We start from the raw sequence: 27,487 nt of genomic DNA on the forward strand, positions 1-27,487 counted from the left end.
CAGGCCACAAGGGGTAAGTCTATGGGGCGAGGATGAAGGACCCACCTATTGGGCAGTGTTTCAGCCTGTGGTGGCCAATGCGGGCTGTCCCTTGTAAGGGAGGCCTTCACTGGACAGTCTCCAGTCCTTGTAACAGATGCTAGAACTGGTCCACAGGGGGTGGAGGGGCATGCCCGTAGAAGGTTTTGCAGGGGAGAAGCAGGCGCTAGCCTCATATTTTCAGCCTCTTCTGCCAAACGAGACTCCATCCACTCCCCTCACCCATTGCTGAAAGCTGCTGTCTCATTGGTGTGGATAGGTTCAAACTTTGTCCAGCACCCACATGCTCGACCACTTGTTCTATCAGGGTCTGTCCCACTTCCTTACAAGAGGCACTGAACTATAGTGACCCAGCCCAGCAGCAGCACAGTCCTTGTTGGCATCGGCTGAGTGGGGCTGCTGGGGGAGCTGTGTTTGACACCAGTTGTCAAACATGGCTGAAAATCCGAGGACAGGCACAGCTTTATTGAACATATGTGAATAAACGAAGAGCAGCGATATCAGTACATCAGTAAAGCAAAACTTAGAAACACTAAATTGCAGGGTTTCTTCCTTTCTCGCTTTCACGTGATTCAAGTGGTTTGATATAAAAGTCTGTGTGTTTATACAACTCAATAGTACCGTAGGTCAGCAACCTTTGGTATCTTCACAATCACTGCAGAAATAGGGGCCCAACTCCCGGTTACACTAAGGGACAGATTTTCAAAAATTGCAGGTGGGCACCTACTGGTTTTTTCAAAAGCACCCATGCAGCTTAGGTGCCTACATCCCACTGACTGCAATCCTGCGTAGGCACCTTTGGGAATCACACTTGGCGCCTAGCTGCGCCTTGAGGGGGCTTTGAAAAACTGTCCTCAAGGCCCCTGAGCAGAGAAGCAAAGGCCCAGATTCTTCACTACACTGCACTTTAACACTCGGTAATGTTAGGGCCTGATTCTAATTTCCATTGCATGGGTGTAAATCAGGCCTAACTTCACTAAGTCAGTGGCATTTACTCTGGATTTACCAGTGCAAATGAGACTAGAATCTAACCTTTCTGCAGCTCTCTCATTAGCCGCTCTCCCTGAACATATTCACCATTGCTGCTCGCTGAACACTAATAACCTCTGAACATGTTAACTTTAATTGGCCAAAATGTATCAGGAGAAAGCAGGTACAACTCCATTGTCATTCCAGGTTTACACCCTTGACAATGAGAGCAGAATCTGACCCAAAGTTTTTAAACTAGGTATTTTCTATTCCGTCAGTCTTGCTAGGTGCCACCATTCGAGACTGTTGCAGCACGTGGAAAAACAGGCACTTGGGCCTGGTCTACACTGGGGGGCGGTGTCAATGTAAGATACGCAACTTCAGCTACAGTCGACGTATCTTATTCCAACTTACCTCCCGTCCTCACGGCGCGGGATCAACGTCCGCAGCTCCCCCGTTGACTCCACTACTGCCGCTCGCTCCGCTGGAGTTCCGGAGTCGACAGGGAGCACGTTCGGGGATCGATATATTGCGTCTAGATGAGACGCGATATATCGATCCCCGATAAATCGATCGCTACCTGCCCGTACCCTTGGCTTCAAATTTTGCTCTTGCTTACCCCAGTGTAAACTAGGACTAACTCCTCGCAATTCAGTAGATTTACTCTGAATTTACACTGGAATGACAGAGCAGAGTTCAACCCTTACTGGCCATTCGTGGTGTTGATCTTCTACTGGACTATTTTATATTGCAATAATTAAAACTTACATCTGCTGTGCAAACAGAAAAGAAGATCCTCTTCATCCTGGACTGCGTGAGCAGCACCAACTAAGCCAAGCCACCCTTTGTTCTTGGCCTGGTTCCTTTTATTCTAAAACCTAATTTCTCCAAAGTGGTTTGAAAAACAACAAACTAATCATTAAAATAACAATAAAAAAAATGAGTGACAAGGAACCTTAGGAAAGACACTTCCCACACACCAGCGTGAACATGATTAGTTAAAATTTTATTCTGCCTCTCAATGACAATTTTGTTACACCTGATAATAATGCAAGCTACAAAACATTTGTAATCAGTGAAACAGTATCCAAAAATCATTAAGACGTGCTCAGAATGGGGCAGTTCCTGTGGTTATTGAAATCAGTGGCAAACAAACTCCTAACTGGACAAATTCTACCAGTGTAAATCCTGAGTGAATCAATCAACTTGGTGGAATGACTCAAGATTTATACTAGTGTCATTAAGAACAGAATTTACATCACTGACTTCAATGAAAAAATCAGAAATTGGCCACCATGAAGGCAGAAACAAACAAAACCCCCACAGTACAATTCTGTTAAAAACCTAACCTCAGTGCACAGAAAATACACTCTGTTGCCGGATATATGCTTTGACAGGCACAGGTTTCTGAAGATTATTCCTCTGCAGTAGCCTAGTTGTACTCATTCCAGGCATGATTCTCTTATTTAGGCCTGTTTTACACAAGTAAAATCCTACCGATTTCAGTGGAGTCACTCCTGAGTTATGCCATTGTGAATGAGAGGAGAATGAGTGTAAACTGAAGCTGTAATAATAACTTAGCCAACGGAGCTACAACGACTTACCCCAGTGGAGGATCTTTACTGCACTTCGTCCTTCTTGAGCACCGATTATTTTGCTTACAAAAACAAATTTGTTCTCTTAAGTTTTCAGCTAAGAAAGTGCAGTTGTATTGTCCTGCATTCTGGTGTTTGCTTAGGGGCAGAATCTGCCCTCCTTTGAGTGCATCTACACTGCCCCTGGCAGCAAGTCCACCCCCTCCCTAGGCTTCTGACTCCAAGTTCCAGCCCAAGCTGCCACTTCAAAGCATTGTCTACACAGCTATTTTTACAGTGTTAGTGCAAGCCGTGCTAGCCTGAGTGTGTTGATCCAGGCCGAGAGGTTCTCTACCCTGGGCTGTGTGGATGTACCCCCACTCTTACTGATCAGTACCTCACTCTCCGAGCAGGTCGTTGTATTATTAGTCCGATGCTACTCAGCGTCACTCAGGGTGGCAGGATCTGTCTCTTACCAAGTGCCCTGACATACAAACGATCGCGGCAGGATGAGTTGGTGAATCAAACACAAACACTAATGAAGTGGGGCACAATCCGATGAACTGATTTGCTAGAGACACTGTAAAAAATGGATTGACAAGCACATCGACTAAAATGCACCTATTTTGTCAGAAAAAAAATGAGAAAATGTTCTTATAGACACAGCATGGAAGAGGAAAATATGCTTAGTGCACGTTCAAAGTGTGTGTGGGGGGACAATGCAAGGTGGCTCAATAGTACAAGACAACAGATGTGAGAGATCGTTTGGAGGAAATGCATATAGAGTCACAATATGGGACAAGAGATTCCCTTCATAATCAACTGACTGAAATCAGCCTTAAGATGGTGAAAAAAATAGATAGAAAAGCTCGGGATGACTCAGAAGGAAAGAACTGCAGGTTCAGGGTGACTCTATAGCAGAGAAAAACTGACCATAAATTCGTTATTTACTATGATTACATGCTGAGGCAATTTTAAAATATTATACAAATCTTTCAGGGGCCAATCCAAAGCCCCATGATGTCAATGGGAGTCATTACTAGCTTAGGATGAGGCCATGAATCATGTGCTGTAAACAGTATAGACAAGTTGGTTTTGTGTCACTAAGTTCAACCAGTGAACGCCCATGGATTCAGGGCACCCTCTGCATAAGAGAGAAAGTAAAGTCGGTCACAAAGGGCCAAGAACCCACTGTACATTAGGATAGGAGGGTGTGCATTGCTCTATACCAAGATTCTTTTTCAAATAAATAACTTTGCACATCTGGTCACACCGCTTTGATGCGCTATCTTTGGACTATTAGTTCATCCACCAGCAACTTGCCTCTGGAGAGGGACTTGGAGGGTCAAATCTAACAGTCTGGAATGAAGGATTCTTTTCCCCCTTCTTCACGCATTTCCTTCCCAGAGTTTAGATAATGATAATCCTTCATGCTCAGTCCTGGTCTTCAGATAGCATGCTGCAATGGCACAAAAATATGTATTTTTGAGAGAGAGAGAGAGAGAGAGAGAGAGAGATCTGCGTTTAAATTATTCATTCTACAGGCCTAATGGATGCATTATTTAATGGCGCTTGTTCCTATTAAACAAACATCCCAGTGGATTAGTAGTTCAATATACTTTTGAAGCAAAGCATTATGTTTCCATTGGCATCAGGCTACTCTCAGTCAGACCTGAATTTTTAATCAGGGTTACTTAAATCAGTGTAGGCTAGGATCGTCTGATTGCCAGGAAACAGTCTAATGTTTGCTAAGGGGTCAGTCAACATTTTCAAAAGGGCAATAGGAGCTCTTTCTCCTTACACTGTAAAAATCAGCCAGGCAAGAACATGGTTTTGCAGGTGACACCGAAGTCTGATATTGTGGCAATGCATTATGGGTTGTCAGGGTCCTTATTCAAGGCCTGATCGCGCCTCCTGTGGGCCGTGGGTAGGGGAGGGAAACTCTGAGAGGTTCCCTTTATGGAGTTTCCACCCGATTCTTGTGTTGGGGGCAGGGCCTGCCTGCCCCCCAGAGAAGCAGCAGGTGTGGCCCTCAGAACTCATGGCTCCCTCAAGGGTTATGCTGATTTCACAGGATACTCAAGGGTGCTGGGCTCTCTGTTGTTCCCCCTCCCTCTTTTCTGGACAATTTCCATAATGTCTCCCACAATCAGCTGCCCCAGGAATGCCTTAAAGGAGATGCCAAGCATGAAAGAGTTCCAGCCTCAGCAGCAACGTCAAAGAGCTGTCTACACAGCTATTTTTGGACCGCTAGCATGAGCCCGGCAAGCCCAAAGTCTGTCAGCCTGGGTTGGGAGCTCACTGCCACGGGCTGCGCGGTCATGTCCTGTGAGGCTTAATACACCCCTGATTGTCAAGTACTTGGAGGTCCTCAGGTGGAAAATGCTACAGAAGTGAAGAGTATTATAGTTATGTATCTTTTCCTTCCAAAGAGTAACTGTGAAATTAGTAAGAAAAGATCTCAGTGTACACTGTGCCTGGCAGGTTGCATAATTGCTTAATCCTGTTCCTTCCAGCAAGGATTGCCCAACACAAAATCATAATGGCTGTGGGTTAGCTGAGGCCCTATGATCGTTACAAAGAAAAGGACTAGTACTTTCAATGGTTTTAGAAAGCCTGACTGTCCCCATATTTCCCCTAGGAGCCACGGGAAGGAGTTATTTCCTGAAAGCTCTCTGGGACTTGCATGGGGTGAAGTGCCGTCTAAACAGAGATTAAAGGGGGAGTCCAAAGGTCTTGATTCTCTGCGTCAATGTTAAAATATCCTAACAGTTGGGTTGGGATGAAATTCTAAAGGAGCTGAATACACCCTGCCCTCCCCATGTGTGCATCCGCCAGCTGGTAACTCGACCCGCCCTTTGGCGGCTCGGTTCCTGACAAATTGGGAGGATGAGCTGTTGATGTGAATGAAAACAGCTCCGAGTGCCTGTCCGTTGGCAGGCAACCCTTGTATCCCTTCCCTTTAGTATTTTGGCCACCCCTCCTCAGGCTGTCTGGATTTCACAGTCAGGTCTATACAGCCGGGTGAGTGTTTTTCCTTTGCTGTATCAGTGCTTAATGGTTCCCCACATTTCTATTCAGCTCTCTCCAATTTACTTTCCTTGGCTAGTAAATCCCTTCGGAGACCCTTACCAAAGAACTGGTCGTTAGCTGACGTGTTTCAATGCTTAATGGGAAAACAAAACAAATTTGATCTCTAACTCTGCTCCCAACTTGCACACGTTAGAGTCAAACTGACGGGGTTTTAAAAATAAGGACTGTAAAAAGCTGTATAAAATCACCGATTACTCACAGAAGCGGGAGCAAATCCAGTCCTGCTGCAGAGGGCAAGGGGCTGCCCTTGCAGCAGAGCACGAATAAGACAAATAAATATGCTTTTAAAAACACTGAAAAACTGGGGCCTCCCTCATTTCACTGCTGCAACCTGAGCTCAGGAGTCTGTGTCCTCGATGCAGCTAGTGAGACCGGAATGAAATCTGTAGGTTCCTTGACTCTACAGCTGTCAGCAGGAACACAACTGTAAGACCCTCTGCTCCACAGATCCAGGTCTCTGTCACCTGCATGACCAAAGAAGAATCCCCATTCGCTAGAGCTGGGGCAGAGATTAGAGCTTTGGTAGGCTGCACTCAACAGCAGGCGACATGAGGCCTCACCCAAAGCTCACTGAGCTTTGTGGAAAGACTCATCGACTTCAATGGACTTTAGCTCAGGCCCATGATGAGCGGGTCCGACATTGGCACACATACCATTCACTCTGACTAACTACATTACAGCGTAGTTATGGCCTAACGCAGTGTGAAGGGAACTGCTCCCTGCCCTGTTTAGGTCTTAGGGGGTACTGGCTCCTGCAGGGCAAACACAGCTTTTTTCACCTAGATAAAATGCCTTTAGCGTCACATTTGGGGCTAAACTTGGTGGTGAGGTAAGCAGTGGCTTAAGTTACGTTTTAGCAAGTCAGTGTGAGTGTCAGTTACATACCGAAGGAGTGGAAGGGGTTGTGCACACAGGGAAGGAAACTAACAGGAGAGGGTACGAGGTATAGCAGGGAAGGGGCCTTATTTATCTTATACCTTCTGTTAGGCCTTGTCTGCATTGGGAATAGCCCCAATTCAGTAGTCAAAGTAGTTCAACTAGCACTGGCTCCAAAGCATAGACAAGGACAGGCCAAAGTTTGCACTGACTGAGATAATCAAGTCTTACTCTTGCACAATTAGTTCAACTGGTGAAAATGTCAATCCTGCAAATATAGAAACAAAACTCAAAATCTCATTTGGCCTGATCCTCAGCTGGTATAACTTGGAGTAAGCTCCATTGATTTCCAGATGAGGATTGGATTTATACCGAATGAGATTTTCAATCTTCTCTAGAGTTACCCCAGTGAATTGAGAAAGTAAATCCATCTAGTTTTGAAAGTATCCAATTTAAACCAAACATTAATCTGTTTCCTCTGAGGCTGGTGCTGCTAGGGCTGTATTCTGCTAATAATTTGGCATCTAAACACTTTGTGCATTGGTTTTATTTTGAAACATTTCCGTGCAAAATGTAAAGGTGAATCTAAACACATCTCATTTGACATGTACTAGCTGTGAACTCTATTAATGCAGCTAAAGTGACCACAGGGCCAGGGTAATGACTGGGCAGATGGAGCACTGGTTTAGAAACTCCAAACTGTGGGGTGCTTTAGCCTCTCAGTGTCCTACTGAACATCATGTCTAGGAACTCTATACTCCCTTAACCAGGCTGTGCCTCATCCTATCTGTCAGATGTCATTTCCCAGCTTAAAATGGATGTTTCCCCACATGTCCTTGCGATAGGGTGTCCATCCTGCACATGGCCTGAACAGCTAAAATAGGCCCATTAATCTACAGGCTGCACCTGGAGGGGAGCTAGTGCCTGGGAAAGCCGAATGGCTGATGAAGCCCAGCTGGGGGCGGAGCTGGGAGAGGCTTATAAAGAAAGGAAGCTGGTGGTGGGAGGAGGTCTGCAGGGAGGAGCTGTGCCATCACTCCCTAGAGGGGAGGGGAGTTGGCTCAGTACAAGGAGGAGAGTGAGCCCTGGGAACCAGTCTTGGACTACAGACTCTGACAAGTAGCCGAGAGGGGGAAGTAGCCGTGGGGAGCAGAGGGGGCCCCAGTGGTAACCCGGAGGTGGGCCAGATGATAGGGCAGAAAGGTAGGAAAGAGCCCAGGGAAACAGCAACAAGACTGGACCTTGAGCAGATAGTGGTGGCTGGGCGTAGGGTCCCTGGCTGCAGTCCAGAGTGGTGGGTGGGCCCAGGTTCCCCTATTGCCTGGGCCAGGGGCCTTTGACACCTCGGAATGGGAGGACTATGTGATCTGGCCGCAGGACCGAATGATGAAGAGGGCGTAACCTGAGTCCAGAGAGAGAGAGACTGCGGGGCAAGCAACCGAAGGAGGGGGCCTCAGACCAGTTGAGAGCTAGTCCCCAGACAAGCCACAAAAGGAGGCACCCCAGCAGTGAGTAGTGAGCCCCATTATAGCTCCCTTGAGAGAAAGTGCTATCGGTACAGACAGAACAACTGCTCTGAGGGTCACCCGTACAATCCCAGAACTTGGCTCAGTATCTGCCTCCTGGTAAATCTTGACCATGAAAACAGACTCTAGACATTTCCCAACATATTGGGCCAACCTCCCAGCTGCTCTAACCCTCCGATTGGTTCCTCAGGACTCACCAGGGGGATTGAATAAAACTATTCAGGCAATGCAGAGAAGGGCAGGATTCCTCCGAGGGTAGGAGCTCACTGAAATATAAAGAGCTCTTCTCCTTTCTGAATCCATCACTCCACTGCCCTGATCTATTTTCAGTCTGCCGCAGAACAATCTTTGGCAGTCCCTGTGATACGCAAGCTGCTAGTGGACCTCGCCACATGCTCCAGTTCTTCCCAGCTGTGTCTGATCTTTGAGCTCATCTGCAGGAGTGACAAGGCCCTTCTAGGGCCCAGTGTCAGCCTGATTCTGCCGGCACGCTGCCTTAGCAGGCCCTCAGTCTGTCACAGAGAATGACAAACCCTAGCAGTGGTCGCTCCAAATCCATTCCTGTTCACGCCACAGTTCAGAGATGCCAGGCTTGGCTAGAAAATTCAAGGGGAATCCCAAGAACACCTACCGAATCCTGTTTCCCTGTTGAAGTTAAGGCGGGCCCCTGCAGTTAATAGAAAGTACAATTCTTGCCATTGTTTTGCGTCGGGGTGGAATATCCCTCACTTCCCCCTCTGCCACTGCTACCATCACTACCCTCAACAGCCCAGCCCGGCATTACTAGGAGTTTCCAGCCAGCTGAGGATGGCTTGGTGTGGGTACCACTGGAGCCTTCCTACAACTCTGATCCAACCACTAGCCTGAGGGCTTGCTCCCTCTCCTGAGGGACTGAGCACCACGTTTATCTTTAGGGATGAGAGGCCAAAAGAGGAGAAGCTGGAGCAAACTGATAACCGTGGCTGGGATTATGAAAGAAACCTAACGGAATCAGGTGTAATTCAAAAGGAGTTAGGGTCCTTTGAAAATCTCTGTCGTAAAGCGCAAGTCACCAGATGGTCTTAATCCAAAGCATTCTGAGGCTGAGCTGCTACCCAAAACAGGGACTCATTAAATCAGCGACTGGACCGGAGAGTAGCAAACATTGTATGTGCCCTAAAAAAATGCTAGGCGTGATCCTGGGCATTACAGGTCAGTTAAGCCATTATGTCAATAAGAAGTAAATTGGATGGAGCAATAATGAAAGAATTATAAAACACTGAGCCGAACATACAAATCAGCCTGGCTTCCGTAAAGAAAAATCATGCCTCTTGAATCTGTTCAAATTCTTTGAAGGAATCAGCACACTAGTAGATAAGGAGAAGAAGCGGGTATAATTTAATCAAAACTCTATGAACACCCAGGTGAAGTCATCTGCAAGCTCTTCAAGAAACCAAGTAGTCTTGAGAGGAGAGGTAAAATTCTGCTGTGGGTTGGAAATTGGCTGCAAACAATAAACAAAGAGGAGGAATTTTCCAGGAGGTTAATCGTGGGGTGGCCCAAGGATCCATAATGAGACTTGTTATTAAATATCTTTATTAGTTATCTGGAAAGGAGATGAACCGTAAGGGAGCAAAATTTACCTGTGACCAAAATCATTTAGGCTAGTCAAGTCTTGACAAGACTGAGGAACTTAAGAGGGAGCTAGCAATGACCGATGATAGGATAACATGACAGCGGGTGGAATTCAGTGTTGAGAAACACAAGTTAATGCTACTTCTACATGCTACTGGCCCAGCTTTTTAGATTAACTATATCCTGTCAGAAAGAACAGTACATGTCATAGTACACAGCTCCGTGAATACATCTACTCCACACACAGCAGCGGTCATCAAACAAAGCAAACACCAAGCTTCTTTGCACCAATGTAAAGGGGCCTTAAAGTCAGTATAAAAGCAGTTTTCCCACACAGGTCCTTTTCCACTACCAGTGTAAAGTGGCCCTGGTGTAAATGATAATCAGGCCCCAGATGTTTGGATGGATTAAGAGTGAGACAGATAATATGGAGATTATAGTAATGTCATTATTTATATCAGTGTTACACTCTCCACTGAAACACTGTGGGCACCCTCATCTCAAAAAGCATTTAGTGTTCAATAGAAATGGTCCAAGCAAAGGCAACTACAATTAGTAGACGCATGGGAAGACTTCTACTGAAGAGAGATTAGAGGTTTTCACACTAGAAAATGAAGACTGGGAAGTGAAGAACATAAGAACGGCCATACTGGGTCAGACCAAAGGTCCATCTAACCCAGTATCCTCTCTTCCGACAGTGGCCAGTGCCAGGTGCCCCAGAGTGAATTAACAGAACAGGTAACTTTCAAATTATCCATCCCGTCGCCCATTCCCAGCTTCTGGCAAAAAGAGGCTAGGGACACCATCCCTGCCCATCCTGGCTAATAGCCATTGATGGACCTATCCTCCATGAACTTATCTAGTTCTTTTTTTGAACCCTGTTATAGTCTTGGCCTTCACAACATCCTCTGGCAAGGAGTCCCACAAGTTGACTGTGCGTTGCATGAAAAAATACTTCTTTTTGTTTGTTTTAAACCTGCTGCCTATTAATTTCATTTGGTGGCCCCAAGTGCTTGTGTTATGAGAAGGAGTAAATAACACTTCCTTATTTACTTTCTCCACACTAGTCATGATTTTATAGACCTCTATCATATCTCCCCTTAGTCGTCTCTTTTCCAAGCTGAAAAGTCCCAGTCTTATTAATCTCTCCTCATACGGCAGCCGTTCCATACCCCTAATATTTTTTGTTGCCCTTTTCTGAACCTCTTCCAAGTCCAATATATCTTTTTTGAGATAGGACGACCACATCTGCACACAGTTTTGTGAGATCCTTTTGTAGCTCTTCGCAGTCTGCCTGGGACTTAACTATCTTGAGTAGTTTTGTAACATCTGCAAATTTTGCCACCTCACAGTTTACCCCCTTTTCCAGATCTGTTATGAATATGTTGAATAGGAGTGGGCCCGGTACAGACCCCTGGAAGACACCACCATTTACCTCTCTCCATTCTGAAAACTGACCATTTATTCCTACCCTTTGTTTGCTATCTTTCAACCATGAAATCTTAGCGATCCATGAGAGGACCTTCCCTCTTATCCCATGACTGCTTATGAAGAAAAAGTGGCATATCAGGCAGATATCAGAAAAGGTCAGTTGGGTGCACCTGTTTGCACATTCTCATTATACAAGAAGAAGGAGAGCTGCTGCCCCAGTCAAAAGATTCCTCAGCGACGAGAGAGAAGAGAAGGAAAAGAAATGGAGAGGCTGTGCAGTTAGAGAGATGGGGGAACCCAGTGAATCCTACCGCCTTAGTCTGTGATCCTATCAGGTTTCAAACAAAGCAAGGCAAGATTGGGCGACTATTTGCACAAGAGACCTCTAAGGAAACTCTTGGCTTTGAGTCAGTACAGGAATCAATATCTCGGTATGCTGCTAAAGGGCACTGAGCTACTGGCGGTTCTCTCCTTCCAGTGAGCTAGACAGCCAAGTCCCTGACCTCACGTCACTTTTCATAAACATAGGTGTGCTGTCTCCAGCCTCCTAAATAATTAGTCTATTTCCTTAACATCTCCCTGCAGTCATTGTTCTGGCTGAAGTGCATTGTTAAATGGCCACTGCATTCCACTCCCCAGAGATGGCTGCATTTCAGTGGTGGCTGAGGTGCTCTCTCTTTACAAGTTGAACATTAGCTTGTAAAGCATTTTGGATGCTTTAGGGAAGGAAGGGGTTCTGAAGAGGTTAGATGATAATAAATGGATTTAACTGTGTGGAATGCACATTGCTAAAGTGAAAAGAACATATTATTGCTCAGCCTGAAGAGAATATATTGTTGTCCTAATCATTTCTGTCCTGTTTTCATTATAAACATGTCCTCTGCCTGGATAAATCACTTTAGAGAGACAAAAAAGGACTTGTTTCTCCTCCAGGGCTACAAAAAGATAAAAGCTGATCATCTGTACATAGGCGTGTGTGTGGACAACTTTCACGAATAGCAAAGCAATGAGAAACAGGTGGTTGCTTTTTGGCATGATTATTGCTAGTTAATACCAAAAAATGAATCAGTAATCACATCTCTTCTCCTGTTTGGCAACGTTACAATAGACCCAGTGTCTCTTTTCTGATCCTGAGATTTGGTATTTATACACACTAGAATTTTGCATCTGAGGAGCTCCATGCACTTCATTTTACAGGTAGGGAAACTGAGGCATGGAGCAATAAGTGACTTTCCCAAGGTACACAGTGAGGAGTTGCGAAGGTTGGAGGAGATCCCAGTATGCCTATCACTCAGTCCTCTGCTCTAACTACCAGGCAACACTACCTCCTTTACTTCTAAATAAGAAATAATGCCAAAATTGCTCTTTTAGTTAATGAGAGTGAACCCTTGAATTATAACATGAACATTGTGAATAGTGTCAGTCTGTCATAGTCGTCAATCTCTTATAATGAAGCTCCTGTTCAAGGAAGAACTACTTGTATTGGAAATGACCAAACTTTTCTTACCGTTGTGAAGTGAACTACACAATAGATCCCAATAATCAGAAGGCCAATCATGATTGATGCAACAGCAACCCAGAGTGCATTGCGACCCAGTCTTCTTGATCCTTCTATGTCTCCTTGACTATAACTATTTAAAGCCTGCAGAACAGAAACAGAATTTGTGACTACTGTTAAACAACTCAATCCACCCCTCAGTTCAACTGACGTCACTATGTTTAGTGCCCTGCATTTTGAGACCATATACAAGACTTCAGAATACTGAGCATTATTTTTTAGAACACATATTTGTACTAAGTGAGGTTCATTGTAACAAGGGATTCTGGTTTCCAGTTTCTATGTTCACAGAATTTCAGGGCTTATTCTTGGCTACTTTAGGTCTCAATTGTGCAACTCTAAAGTCTTGTCTACACATAAAAAATAATCTGGAATAAAGTAGCATGTGAATTCAAAGTGGATTTAATTATTCCTGATTTAATCCATTTTGGCATCCACACGTGGAGTTAATTAATTGGGAATAAGGCATTCTTATTCTAGAATAACACATGGAGTTAATCAGGAGTAGTTAATCAGGAACATCTAGTCCAGAATAATTTCCCAGGCAGACAAGCCTTTACTTCAGTGAGTAGCTCCACTGAAGTCATCAACATAAGGATTGTGGAATCCACGCTCATTCCCACACATTACTGACTTGCACTATCCCAGAAAAACGTTTTTTTCAGCTTTATTTGAATTGTGATTTGCATTTGGGCAGAAATTGGCTGTTTCGTTCGCAATGAAATAACCCCCAAAGCTAAAAGAAAACCAACCGGTCTCATGTATTGCTTACGCCTGTTGTGTTACATTAGATGGAATAAATTGGCCAAAAAAGTCAAAGGTGTTAACACGACCCTGTCACTGTCCAGACTTACACAGTTTTAAACAAGGTTTGGTTACACAGAGACCCCAGCCTGCTTAGTACCATGGCAAACACACCAGTAAAAATCTTTGTCACCCTTTTTTAAAGATGCAGAAAGACGAAGGGAACACAATTCAAGCATTTGAAATGTAGAGTATTAAGGGCGGCTTTCATTTTAGCAACGTCCCTTGTTCCTGTTTCCTTTAGCTGGAGAGAGGTTTTAGAATGAACCCCCCAGTCATTTCATAGACTCTTAGATGGTATTAAAGCTGGCAATACCAGTCCTCTTGGGGAAAAGTGAACTGAAATGGACTGGAGCTGTTGTTGTTAGAATCCAATCCTGTTTCCTAACCGACAAGGCAATCACACACAACAATGGAAAGAAATGAACAGCACAGGTAGAAAATGCAGCTTCACTCTCTGGTGTTGATTCTCACTTGCAGCCTCACTGCTGGAAAAACACATGCAGTGTTTTTCCAGCAGTCTCATTAGCCACTATGAACTTGTGCAAACTTGGGCCAGTATCGGGCTGCTCAGGGCACTGCTTTCAAAGTTTCCTCCTTGGTCACAGGCTTGCAGCAGTGTTGCGAAATACACAGACTTGGCTGGCTAAGCCAGACTCTTATTAGACTGAAGGAAAAAGGAGCGAGACAGGAGAGAAATAAGGTGGGGAAAGGAAAAGGACACATGGGGTGAGTGGAGGGGTATATGACAAAGTCTTACATCCCAGGCGGTAGTCAGGATTTAGTCGGGGCTGGTGGAGGTGGCAGTGCCATCTGGGTGCCTTTCTCTTGGCTCTGTCTGGTCAGGCCAACTTTCAGGCTCAGGATGACAAAGGTCCTCCAGGGTCCCCGGTAGATGGTGGGGGTGGCAGCCATGATGATGAAGCTTGCTCCTTCCCCTTCTCTCTTCTTTCGGTCAGCCAGCGTTTCCATCCGTCCGTGCATATTTTTCCTTTGAAGTCTCTTCTTTTATTTTTACATACCCCCAAAGGGAGTGATTGGTGAAACAGCCCATCCCCTCATTACTGTGTCCACCAAAGGCCTAATTTCTGACACACCAATTTTGGTTCACGGATTTCCAGTCCCACATGTCTTGTTTATCAGCCACGATTTTAGCAGTGCTTGAGTTGTATCACTAAGTCTTTTCGTTTGTCTTTTTGTCTCCTATTTGCACCTTTTCTCATCAACATTGACTGTTACAGGTTATTGTGATACTTACCTTGTTTGTGAACAAGAACTGAAATGCAGAGAGCATAAATAGGAAGAGAAATGGATTGTTATTTATAGCCAGCAGCATGAACAAGAGGTGAACCTCTCGAAAATGCCTTCAATGAACCTTGCCAATTTCTGACTTTTTTCCAGTGTTGATTTTTCAAAGCCAAATTTTGAAGTATTAATTGTGGTGTTCACGGGTAGGAATTCAAGAGGAAGCTTACTGTGCAGGGACTTTGCACATTTAGGTTTCTGTAAAGCACGCCATATTATTAATAAGTAACATAATACAAATCCATAGTACTCTGAAAAATATGGCATAATAATAGTCTGTTTATACACACAAATGTATATATATATTATTAATTATATATAATACACATATACGGTGCTATGATTTGGTAGCCACTTATTTAACTATAGCAGCTGCTCTGTAGATAAGGCAGAAAGCCCGATTATGCCCATTTTCCCATTGAAAGCTCAGTGTCCCATCCCTCCCCGCTGCCCCCTACACACTGTAAAATTCCAAGTAAAAATGCTTTTACTCTTGTGTGTGTTTTGTGGCCAGCAGTCAGTAGTTTTTAACCTAATTTGCGATTATTCCGACAAGTGGTTTTAAAGCAGTAGGACTGAGAGAAAAAATAGGCATCCTTCATAGTTTGAAAATTCTTCTAATTCTTTTTACCATGTCCTAGTTCAAAATGGTTCTCCTGGGAGACTTCAGATGGAGGTTTACTTGAATTCACTGGCAAATTAGGACCTCCGGAATCTAGTCATTTTCCTAAAGATTGTCACATCCAGGAGGATCGTTGTGGAGCTGAGGAATTTACAAAACTCACCTGGCTCAACTACAGTGCCTTAAAGCACCCACCAACGCACATTCCCACCACAGTAAAGTTTCATAAACACATCTCTGATACTAAATCTGACAATTAAGCCCCATACTGACATGTTGTTTTATGTAAAACAAATGTAATGTCATGATCTGGGCCTAAGAAGCACTATTCTGTGCCTAACAACACTTGGGTCACACTTATGACCCATGGCATCCTAGGACCTTTTCCAGAACCCTATGCAGACAATGGAAAGAGTCTTCAGTGGCCTTTGGATAAGGCCCTCAGTGAAGAGTGGGTAATGATGGTCTGACAGGGAATTTATAAAGCATCTTTTTGCTATAGCCTTCACATAACTGTAAAGAAGGCTGGAGCTGGGGTAACCACAGGACACATCAGTCTTTGTGGTCAGTGATGAGATGAGTCAATGACTCTTAGAGGATCAAGTGTCTCGGTGTCTGTTTTCTTTTTTTTTGAAGATGGTGCTGGTGGCAACAGTTAAGGTTGGGTGACTTATTGGCCATTTACCAGTTTCAAAAGTCTGCATTTCTTTTATTTTTCCGTTCCTCCCATTCTTTTTCTTTTTAAATAATTTTTACCTTCAGTGTACTCATATGCACTCTCAGTCTTAATTCAGATTGAACTTGGCTATCAATGTGACGGTGTCAGAAAACATTTCCGTGACTAAACCACAACACCTTTCCTAGGTAGCTTGTCTACTGTTCCATACAAAGGCTCTCAGGCCACTGAAGTGCAATTAGAATTGGGGGGATACCAAATGTTACTGCATTGCCTTTGTTCCCCAAGGACCTGATGTTTAATCTTGGATCGATTTAGCAGCAGTCAGCATTAGAAACAGAGCAACATAATTAGGGGCTATCATCTGCCAGACACTGTATATGCTCTGTTTATTGGTGAACAGGCCAAGCTTTATGGGCCAAATTCATTGGTGATGTAACGTCTCTGAACTCAGAGGAATTCAACGAGGGCGGAAGGGGAGGAGGAGGAGGAATTTGACCTTATGGACCAGATTATGGTTGGCCTTGTGTAGGTGTGCCAGGATTAGTGAGAGTGTAAAGAAAACCGCTGGGTGGGCACGGGATTTTCCAAGTGGGAAATTCTGCAAGATCATTTTCTCTTTTTCATTCCATGGTCTGCAAAATGAAATTATAACATTTTTCTCACGTTGGGTCAATCAAAACATTTTATCCCGACTGGACATTTAAAAAAAAAATACAATAAATTTTGAAACAAAAAGTCAGTTCTAAACAAAAAGTCAAAGCATTCCTCTCCCAAAACGTCAAACCGGATCCTGGCAACATTAGTTGAATGTTGTGTTGGGTTTTTTAAAACGAAACTTCATCTAAATCACCATGCTCCCAGGAAACGTTTCACTTCGATGAACTGACATTTTCCAGCAGAAAAATGTGCAATCGTAACATTTCCAAACAGCTCTTCTAAGGAGCCTCCCTCCTTGTATCTAGGTGCAAGGGGCAGACACCATTCAGGCTCTTATGCTCCCTTAGCGCCGGATTCCGTCACCCTTACTCACATCAAACAGTACATTCATTACTGAGTAGTCCCTCTGATTTCTATTGGTGGCAGAACTGAGCCCATAAAGACCAAATGGGGTGCTGACCATAAGCCCTTTGCACTACCCAGCAGTGGGAAAAGTTGCACCTAGTCCTCTCAAGGGGTGTAGTAGTGATTCTGCTCCTCCCCACAACCTGGGCACTAGTCATTTCTCTCTCCCTCAGGCACAAAATATCTTGGAGTTCCCACTAGATGTGTGGCGTCTTCAGTGCCTTCCAGTGCAGACTGCAGCTTAAAGCCACAATTTAGCCCTGTGAGTTCACAACTTCCCTGTGTACGGGGCTCTGGATGGCAGCCTCAGAAGCCCATGTAGAAAATGTTCACAGTTTACTCAGCAAGAGTGGATTGATTTTTCCAACCGCTTCAGAAGTTCTCATCTGTTCTAACAATAGTTGGGACTCCCACGCTTCATTCCACAGGAACAAGAGTCAAATCGGATGTATAGAAGTCACTTTGGAAATAGCTGGTGAGAGATGAGCTCTGGCACTCCGGTGACTTGCCTTCAACTAATAGAAACCAGCCCAACTGATCATTCTGGCAGAAAAGCAGCAATATGTCCTGAGACTCGGCTATTGTGCCCAAGTGGGGAAATGCCCAGTCTAGCTGTCTTTAAACTAGCAGAGGGATATCCTGTTTGGTGCTTCACTGAGAGGTCTCTCTATTATGTCATGTTGGTCAAAATCTTGCTTGTCTACTCAAGGAGTTATTCCAATGACTTTACCAGGACTATCTGCATGAGCAGAGCAGAGTTTGGCTTGCTATGCTATTAGAAGGATGGCAGGAGAGACAAGGAGATGGTAAAGTGAAACAAGGAACTAACTTTGTCACTTTTTTATGTTATTAAAAGAAATCTCAGGTTTTCTCAAATTACACTCTTGAGGCTAAATTAAAAGTGGCTTATATGGAAGGGAAGATCCTGGGGTTGGAACAAAGGACTGGGAGTTGGGGTTGCTGGGCATTATTTTGGTCTCTGCCAATGACTTTGAGAATGCCCTTGGGTAAGTCACTGAATGTCTTGTATCCACCTGCAACATGAGTCTAATAATGTTTACTTACTTACCTCACAAAGGTGAAGCTTAATGTCTTAGTGTTTTTAAAGTGCTCTGAGATCCTCATATGGAAGATGCTAAAGAAGTACAAATCCCTATTAAAACATAATGGTTATTATTATTAAAGTTGCCAGGTTGGATTTTCTTAGCTGCTTCCAAGAAACGCCCTGATTCCTAAGGGGAAAATAAAAACTTCATCCTACCCTTAGAGTGGTTTGTTACTTCTAGCATAATTATTCCCTGTTGAACCCATGATGCAGGCTGAAGTGAAGCTTTTGGCAAGGCAGGGAGCTACAAGTCACAGCTCTATGGAACTATTCTAATGTATTTCGGAAGCATGAAGGAGAGCTTCAAGGTGACCTGCGTGGGCACCGGATGGATAAATAATTCACACTGCATACAGTATTTAAATAAGTCATGCGATTTGAATAATGTTATTTTAATAAAAATCTATGGGTGAGGAGGAGGCAATTAGCACGAAGGGGCAAGCACCAGATTTACGAGACCGGCAGGAGAGAGGCTCCTTTGTCCGGAGGCTTCTATTACACAGCATTAAGTAGGTATTATTCAAGGATAAAACGGATATATGGGAGGGACAAATCTAAAGCCCAAAGAAATCAATGTGAATCTTTCCACTGACTTCAAAGGGCTTTGGATCAGGCCCTTGGTTCTCCACCCCTAGGACACCTTCAGCTGTTATAGATCTAAACCGACCCAACCCCAATCTTATTTCTAGGGCTAACCACTATGTCTAGGGTAATATGTCTATCTGTGTTTAACCTCTTAGTCTTTATCTAGTTTCAATAGCAAATCACAGCCACTTTCAGTCTAATTCCTTATGAAATCTCTCAAATTCCTCCTCTCTTGTTCGTTTTGAAGTCATAAACCAATTAGAGGCCTGGTCCTGCAAACCCTTGTTTATTTCAGCAGCCCCACTGCCGTCAGCAGCTCTGTTCATGTGAGTCAGGACTACTCACTCATTTATACATACACGAGTTCCTCTGTTCCCTAATTAGCCATCCTGCACTCATGGGCGTAGAAGTTAGCAGGATTGGGCCCTAAGGTTTTAATTCATTTTAAGTTGCTTACTCTGTTAAGCATTTCCACAGTACAGTGCTTGCTCATAATCCCTTAAGCTGAAATCTGACTGTTCATTGCAAAGCAAAACGAACCGGAGAACCCTCGGCATTTTACAGATGGCAAATACCTTAGAAGTCAGCCTCCCTGCTACACTTATGAATCTTAACAGCCTCAGCTGACTTGCCTGAAGACAGTCTGTGCTCCCTGGCAGAGCCCTTCCCCGGCTTTGCAGGGAAGGGAGGCTCCCTGTGCTCTCCTGCTCAGACTGACTCTGGCTGAGAGGCTGTGAGCAAGACATACTTGCCCAATGCTACCAAACCATCAACAAATGGGCAGAGAGGGAGCAGAAAGGGCCAGGGAGTGAGAGGCTTCATCTCCCTTCCATCCTGTCCCGTATTAGCAAGCTGGGCACACAGGGATGAGTAAGCCACGCTACACCCCAGGGCGCTGGTACAGCCCCCCTCCACCCTTTCACGGCGGTGTTTACAGGGATGGTGGGTATAGCTAACAGCAGCGGCAGAGGTGCTTCAGTACAGCTGCCAAGCATTGTTAGTTAGTTATTTAAATTCAAGTAACAACCCCGCCCACGCCTGCCTCTACAAGGCTTTAGGCACCCTAGTGCATAACTAGCTATTGGCTACTTTTTAAACAAAATGTCCTTTGGATGTTCCCAAATAAACCTTCTAAAGGGGGTAACGTCACATGCGAGGAAATGCTAGCGCACGTGTCTCACGCCGCTGACCAGAACAAACGCCTCTAACAGCGCGTTAAAAACATGGAGTGGGAAGGACCTGCTTCAGAGAGCAAGTTCCATCGTGTTGCTTCCACACTCCCACCACTTCTTCTGTGGACCTCGTGCAATGCCTCTGCTCAAGAAAAGTAACGTACAAGCAGACAAGAGCCAGCCAGCTGCAGCAATGCTGGACTTGGAGTCCAATAAGTTGCCATTATGAGTCTCATGCCTTGAGTTCTGGAGTCTGTGGGTCAGCTGCCCACCCTGTTTGAAGGATTCATCCTGTCCAATCAATAACAGCCACCCCGCACAGAGAGCCACGGCAACTTGAAGTCTTTAATTCATGACTTGAGGACTCCAATAACTCAGCCAGCAGTTAGGGGTCTAGTACAGGAATGGGTGGGTGAGGTTCTGAGGCCTGCAATGTGCAGGAGGTCAGATTAGAGCAGTGGTTCCCAAACTTTGTTCCGCCGCTTGTGCAGGGAAAGCCCCTGGCGGGCCGGGTTGTTTACCTGCCACGTCTGCAGGTTCAGCCGATTGCAGGTCCCAGTGGCCACGGTTCGCTGCTCCAGGCCAATGGGAGCTGCTGGCCAAACCTGTGGATGCGGCAGGTAAACAACCTGGCCCGGCCCACCAGGGGCTTTCCCTGGACAAGCGGCAGAACAAGTTTGGGAACCACTGGACTAGAGGATCATGATGGTCCCCTCTGACCTTAAAGTCTACGAGATGATGAGAAGTAGCTCTTGAGATGCCACTGCAAATATAAAACCACATGTTGCCTCGCTGGCCACTAAAACAAAAGAGCTGAAGAGGAGTTGCCAGCAATGGACAACGAGGGTTAACATAAAGGGCCCAACCTTGGTCCCGCTGAAGCCAACAGGCAGCTCACCATTGACAGCAGCGGAAGCAGAACCAGGCACAAAATTAGCAATGGCACCTGAACCAGGTGATCGCTAAAGGAGGAGGCACAGAATCTGATCCAAGCTCGATGAAATCAATGGGCTCTGCATTAGGCGTAAAGAGAAGAGCGAGGTAGAAAGTCGAGGAAGATACTGGAGAATAATTATAATTGTACTTTCCACTTCTGCGGAATCTTTCATCCAAGGAGCTCACTGATTAATCAAAAACCCAACACCCCTATGAGGCTGGTAAGGGATACATAGAAATCACTTCATCCAGCATTATAAAACAGCTGAATGTGGGGTGGAACACATCAATGGTTTAACACTGCACAGCAACACGACACGATAGCTTAAAGCACAAGAGAAAGAAGAATACAATATACAATTGGAATTGCCAAAGAATACAGTTGGGGAGAATGTAATCGCCCAAGTATGAAGTTTGGCCCAGACATTTCTACTCTTGCAAAAAAATGCCAAGCAATTTTAATGACCTCGAGTGACCAGGATCTCAGTTTTACAGCTTATCCAAAAGACAGCACCTCCAGCATTATAGTGCCACATCATCATCCTGTTGGACTCACTGATCTCATGTAGCAATGAGTTCTACAAAGGAGGCATGGAATAAGGAGGAGAGAAAAATAACTAGGATGGGTGGAAAGGTCCATTCAGAAATACTCAAGGAAATAAGATGTAAAATGGATAAGGCTGGAGCCCCCAGTGGTGGTGGTGGTGGTGGGAGGTCAGCAAAAGCAAGGGAAAAAATAGAACAGGAACCCATTACAATACATGAATTGTGTAGAGGATAACCTGCGAGACAGCAGAAGATAGAAAATAAATCTGCCATTTAATCCTGCTGGTGGGTTAGATGATACCTTTGGTGTGAACAGTTGTCAGCATATCAGAAGCATGTTGGAAGGACATGACAAACAGATACGGGGCGCAGTCCTGCTCCCCTTGACGTTTGTGGGAGTTTTGCTATTGGTTTTAATGGGATCAGGATCAGGCCCATTGTGGGTTCTGAAAGCGAGCATACATTTTATATATCTCCTACTGTAACTGCTCTGAAGTCTTTTCTGAGGGAGCACTCTATTTGGTTATCTCTGCAGTGTGAACAGAACAGAACACGCTACATGGATATGAATGTAAATCCTCAGAGATTCTGAAAAACGTTTGTGAGATATGTGGTATCAATACCAGAAGCGGTGACAGTGCAAGCGTAACAGGTTCCAATCCAGAACTTGGTGTCTGGTTGGGTGGGGTGGGTCTGGGAGTTGAAGCTCTATGGGGCTCTGTCAAAAGAAGCTTGGACAGGATAGGTTATCTACAATGTAAAATAGGGGAGGTTCTGGCTGGTGGTGACCTGAAAACAAAGGGAGTGGGTGGTTAAAAGTTGCAAGGACCATTCAGCATTCAGGACGTGCCCTTCCCACAACTGTTTCTATACATCCCATGTAGAAATTTATTTGAGCCTGCCTACGAAAACCTGCTTGATCTTAAAACTGGGATGTGGGCAAGGACATCTCCATACAGATTGAAGGGTGCTATGAAGACCACCTTAGGCGTCCATGAGCCACATTCAGCTCCTGGCCGTTACACACTGACTTTAGCGAACACACAATTTGAATTTATAGCAAACTGATGTTCATGAACCAGCACAGTGAATTATGGTTATTTTATATTTATATAGTACCCAGAACATCCTCAGACCTAAAGGATGTCACATACCATCAAAGCTAGGTCTTCTGAAATCAAGAAAGAGATTATGTGGTTTAGATTGCCAAAAGCAAAGAAAATATCTACCTGGTGAAATAGGACTGTAGCCACTGCCTTTCATCTCTGAAAGACTTGGTAGCCAAGACCACCTTGGAAAATCTACTTTAACTAATTATCAAGTTTAAGAATCAAAATGTGATTTCTGATTAGTTTTAGCTTAGTGTGTTTGGATACACATTGTACACATGTAATCATCTGAGTACATATATACAAAAAGGTTCACATTTTTACAGCGTTTTGCTGCCTCATCGGCGAAAAGATATGCAATATACAAATATTGTCCTCTCAGTTCCATTAAATAAATGAAGATTACTGATCACAGGGATCATATATCTTTTTAGAGATATTAACCAGTCAAGTAATTTTTACCCACGTAGCCTCAAGCTAATGGGGCTTCTTGCATTACTAAGGGACTACTCCTTGTGTGAGTAAGGGTTTGCAAGATCAGCCCTTTGTGTCTCAGTGCGTTAATTTTCGTAGGTTATTGCCAAAGAATTCAAACTATTACTGTTTTGCATATTATTGTAGCAAATAAAATTACTGTCAGGCAATCAGAAAAGCCCATATTTACTGCTAAAAGCCACACACCTATAAAAGTTGGCTGAAGAAAATACACAGCTGTTCCTTTGCCAATTAGAATGCTGCTTTGCAGTGGTCATTGTCACACACAAAGGGTGTGTTCGAATAAACGTCTGCAATGTTGAATTATTTGGTTTAACAGACAAAGTTAATTGGAATAAAACTTTGTGACCAAGATAACAGAACATCGAAGACTTTATTTGATTCATCTTTGCCTCCATGTTTTAGGTCTGATAAATGTTTCAGCTTTCATTTATCTGGCAGGAGAACATGAGGTTGTGACACTGATTTATGCCACTGACATTATTATCTCCTTGATGGTTTTGGCTCAGTAAGGTCCTTAAACACATGCCTAACATTAAAACCAGCAAACAGTGCCATTGACTCCAATGGGACTAGTGCTCCAAGGTAAACATGCCCAAGTACCTTAGTGAATCAGGACCTGCACTCTTAGTAGGATTGCCAACAAAACGGAAGGAAGAAAATGCTTCAGAATTCAGAACTGCAAATCTCCATTTCCTTTATATCAACTCTGAGCAGCGCCATGAACCAGCTTCCTCGTGGCCTTGCTAATATTAGTATCTGGAAACAAACCAGCTGAGTAAAAACTAACCCCAGGCAGGACTGCAAAGATGCTGATAGGACAAGGGAAACACTTGGAAGAACCTGACTGTCTAGCACAACCCCCACCATCCAGGGCATCTGCCCTCAAATTGTCAAGTCAGGCTGCAGCCCTGGAGTCCTTTTGGCCTCTTTATTGCTACTGGGTGCTCAAAGAGACCTGGTGGCAAAGAAAAAAATCACCCACTTCCCCCTGTGACTGGCCCGAAGATGCAGTCCGTCCCTTTAGACACAGTTCAGGCTGCGGAGATTCGTGCATTTGACCCCCAAGCTTGTACATTGTGACTTCTATCTAGGAATGAAACCACATACCCCCAAATGTGCCAAGTACCACAAAACACAGGACCCTTCTGCTTATTAACACAGGCGCCCACGAACACATTGCTTTGCGCACTGTCTCCTTGGCTCCCCACTGAATCTAGAGTGCAGTTCAAGGTCTCCGTCCTGACAGTCAAAGTCCTCCATGGGACTGGCCCTAGCCACCAGAGAGATTGCTTCTTCCTCTCCCACCCAGGCCCTCCACAACAGGTACCCTTCCTCCAAAACAACAGAACCGTCAACCAACAGGGGGAAGCTCCTCAGTGCAGGAGACAAAAGCAGTCAAGATCACAGACGGGGTATTGAAGAATACTTTAATGGAAAGGATAGATCGGCTCTGAGTCTTGGTTCTACAGATCAGGAGCATACGGACCGTACTCTATTCTGCAAGCAGGTCGTTTATCCACGAGGTCAAAGAGAGGCGTGCAGGTGTGTGCTCTCCTGCTTTACCCCTCTTCAGTTACTCAGCAGTTGTAAAGAGGTAAAGTGTGAGGGGAGGTTTAAGATCAAAGGCTGACTTTGTCCAGAACATTATTGTGGTTTTCCAGTGTTGGGGGGGGAAAGGGGCAGAATACATTAAAAAGAAACAAACACCCACCGACCCAAATGCGTTGCCAAGCGTGCAGGTGAATTGACAGGAGGAGGCGTGCTGCTGTGTTTCCCTCTGTATGAGAGAGGGGCTTGAGCAACAAAATTTAGAGGCAAATCGGAGCTCCCCAGAGTTGGAGCTGGCCTTTTACAGCTATGGAGCCAGCTGCAGAGTTTGCATAGGTTTGCTGGGGGGAGTCCAGCCCCCTTCCTGTGCAAACTGGAGAGGGGTGAACACTACGTGATAGGGGTTGTTGCATGGACGCTGAAATAGTCACCACTCCAGGCAGAGCAGTGGGAAAGGCCAGAGCCGGGGGAAAGGGGAGTCTCTCTAACAGCCCGGCAGTGCTCCACCTGATGCCCAGATGGGACAAGGGAGGGCTCCGCAGGGAGGACCTGAGCAAACCGAGTCCGGCTGCTGCTGCTGAGCTCATTCAGGAGCCCGTGGCAGGCAGTGGCTGCGGGACAGCCCAGGGCTGGCTCTCTCCGGGCTGGGGTTACACCACCGGGGGGAGAGGGGGGCTGCCTCTGCCAGGGGATCAGCCCCCCAGACTCAAGGGACAATGACATTTGCAAGCAGAGTGACCAGACAGCAAATGTGAAAAGTCGGGATGGGGGGTGGGGGGGGGGTAATAGGAGCCTATATAAGAAAAAGACCCAAGAATCGGGACTGTCCCTATAAAACCGGGACACCTGGTCACCCTGTTTGCAAGCTGCCTCCAGGAGGCGGCTGGACAGGGCAGGGCAGGGGCTCTCCCCGGCCACTCACCATGATGGAGAAGACGAAGGCCACGATGTTGATGGGGTACGCGGGGCAGAAGCAGGAGAAGATGCTGAGGGCCAGGTAGTTCTTGGGCCTGGGCTCGGCCTGCGGGGGCTCATGCTGGACGCTGCTCTCGGGGCTGCCGTGCCAAGCCCGCTTGAGGTCCGAGTTGGCGGCGGGCTCAGACATGGGCAGCAGCCGGCGCTGGAGGCAGGGGCGGGAAGAGCTCGACTGAAGGCTCCGCTCTCTGGGCTGGGCGCTCCGCGGGAGGGTCTGAAATCCCAGCGCAAGGCTCAGGGGAGCCGTGACCTCACCCCGCATCTCTCCTCCCCCGCCCCCGGCGGCAGGGAAGGGAGCCAGGACAGCCCGCCCGAGAGACACGCGGCGCGGCGCGGCGCCTCCTGAGCCGGAGCCTCATACTACGCGCCGCGCCGCGGAGCGGGGCACGGGGCAGGGGCTGCTCCGCCGTGTGGCCCGCGGGCAAGCGGCCGTGGTGGGAGCCGCCGCGACCCCGGCCTCGCTGGCCCTGGGCCAGAGCGGAGTAAACACAGGGGCCGGGCGGGAGGGGGCGAACTTGTGGGGCAGGGCGGGAAAATGGGGGAGGCGCGCGGGGCCCCCTGCACGGGGCTGTGGCGACAAAGCCACGATCGTAGCCCGGGGCTTCCGTGCCAGACAAGCTGAAAGCAGCTGAACGCGAGTCACGGAGCCCCCACCTCCCCCCCAATGAAACCCTGCCTGAGGCGGCGCATTCCCTCCCCTGCCGGTGTCAGCCGCTTCAAGGAAGCCAAAAATATCAAACGTAGCGAGGCGGGAGCAGCCGGGCAAAGCCTGGAAACCCCTCCGCGCCCAGCAGCCCCTTTGCACCCGGCTTGTCTCCCACGTGGCGAGGAGCCGGAAAGAAACAGGCACTTGGTTAGCAACCTAGGCAGGGCCGGGCGGGGTCAGAGCCGGGGGCTGTCTGGCCAGGGCCCCTGTCCCTAGCCCTGGCCCGCACCAGCTGCTGCAGGGAAAGGTGTAAGACCCCCCTGGGGGTGGGAGAATCTGCCCCACACACACCAAGGTTTAGGCTGAGCTCTAACCCGAGAGGTTGGCTTCTTAAACCCGGAAGGTTTAATTTCCCTACCACCACTTTATCCCCATCAGTTGTAACAACTTTGGATATTCTTGTTATCCCTATAAACGCCCAATCCCTTTGTGAATCTTTGCCTCTGTACCTTCGGGTGGCCCCAAGTCCCACCATTGAATGCCTTGTGTGGGAAAAGTATTTCCTTTTATCCCCTGTGAAGGGAAGGGAATGGTGAATAGTAACACAACCCCCTTGAATGTACCAGGCCCCCAATATTTGGGTTGGTTTCAGCAAACGGACTATTCCTGGTGGCTGCTGTAGCCACCTCTGCACGTGGGATCCATAATAGTTGGCTTTTTAGGTGGAATATTTTATTACTTTCAGAAAGATCATTTATTTTTAATGAATAAAGGTCTGTTTCAAACACGCCCATAAAGCCATAATGGTTTTCAGGCTGATGAGAAGAGACATGATGAATTTCATCCACGCTCCACTCCGAAGCCAGGCCCCAGCGCTGCAATGTGGTGTTGATAGAGCCTCTACCGCTACAGCACAGTATTCGCCCCCTACTATCCAAACCAATGCGTTCTCCAAATCCCTCCCTCGTCCCCCACGTGTCTCATGCTGGGGTACAAGGAAGGGATTCGGAGAGTAGAGCAGATACCCCCAGCCAGGAGGGTGACAAGGAGGAGAATGGGAGGAAGCCCTCCGCAGCCACATTGTCACAGGAGTGAGTGAGTGGAGCAGAGACCCCCAGCCACAGGTCTCTGGGGAGGTCATCCTGCTGCTGAATGGTTTCTGCCCTCTCAATTATCTGAACTCCCGCTTATCCAAAGAGAATCCACATCCTGCCT

The 27,487-nt window shown here is 46.2% G+C and overlaps 1 protein-coding gene across 2 annotated transcripts; it reads right to left on the reverse strand.

The window, feature by feature from the left end:
* Positions 1 to 2,114: 2,114 nt before the first annotated feature.
* On the reverse strand, positions 2,115 to 26,591 carry TMEM233 (transmembrane protein 233). 2 transcript variants are annotated; one of them, XM_044990218.1, is made up of 4 exons: positions 26,489 to 26,591; positions 25,574 to 25,840; positions 12,630 to 12,764; positions 2,115 to 4,041 (listed from the first exon to the last, which is right to left on the reverse strand). In XM_044990218.1, exons 2-4 carry the CDS (start codon positions 25,754 to 25,756, stop codon positions 4,030 to 4,032), a joined length of 330 nt encoding a protein of 109 aa, XP_044846153.1. In that variant the 5' UTR covers positions 25,757 to 25,840; positions 26,489 to 26,591; the 3' UTR covers positions 2,115 to 4,029. The 2 variants fall into 2 exon arrangements, with proteins under 2 accessions (XP_044846153.1, XP_044846152.1); XM_044990217.1 differs by lacking the exon at positions 26,489 to 26,591 and having other exon boundaries at positions 25,574 to 25,911.
* Between the last annotated feature and the right edge of the window lie 896 nt (positions 26,592 to 27,487).

This window comes from Mauremys mutica, chromosome 16 (assembly GCF_020497125.1).
Source record: "Mauremys mutica isolate MM-2020 ecotype Southern chromosome 16, ASM2049712v1, whole genome shotgun sequence".
NCBI lineage: Eukaryota > Metazoa > Chordata > Testudines > Geoemydidae > Mauremys > Mauremys mutica.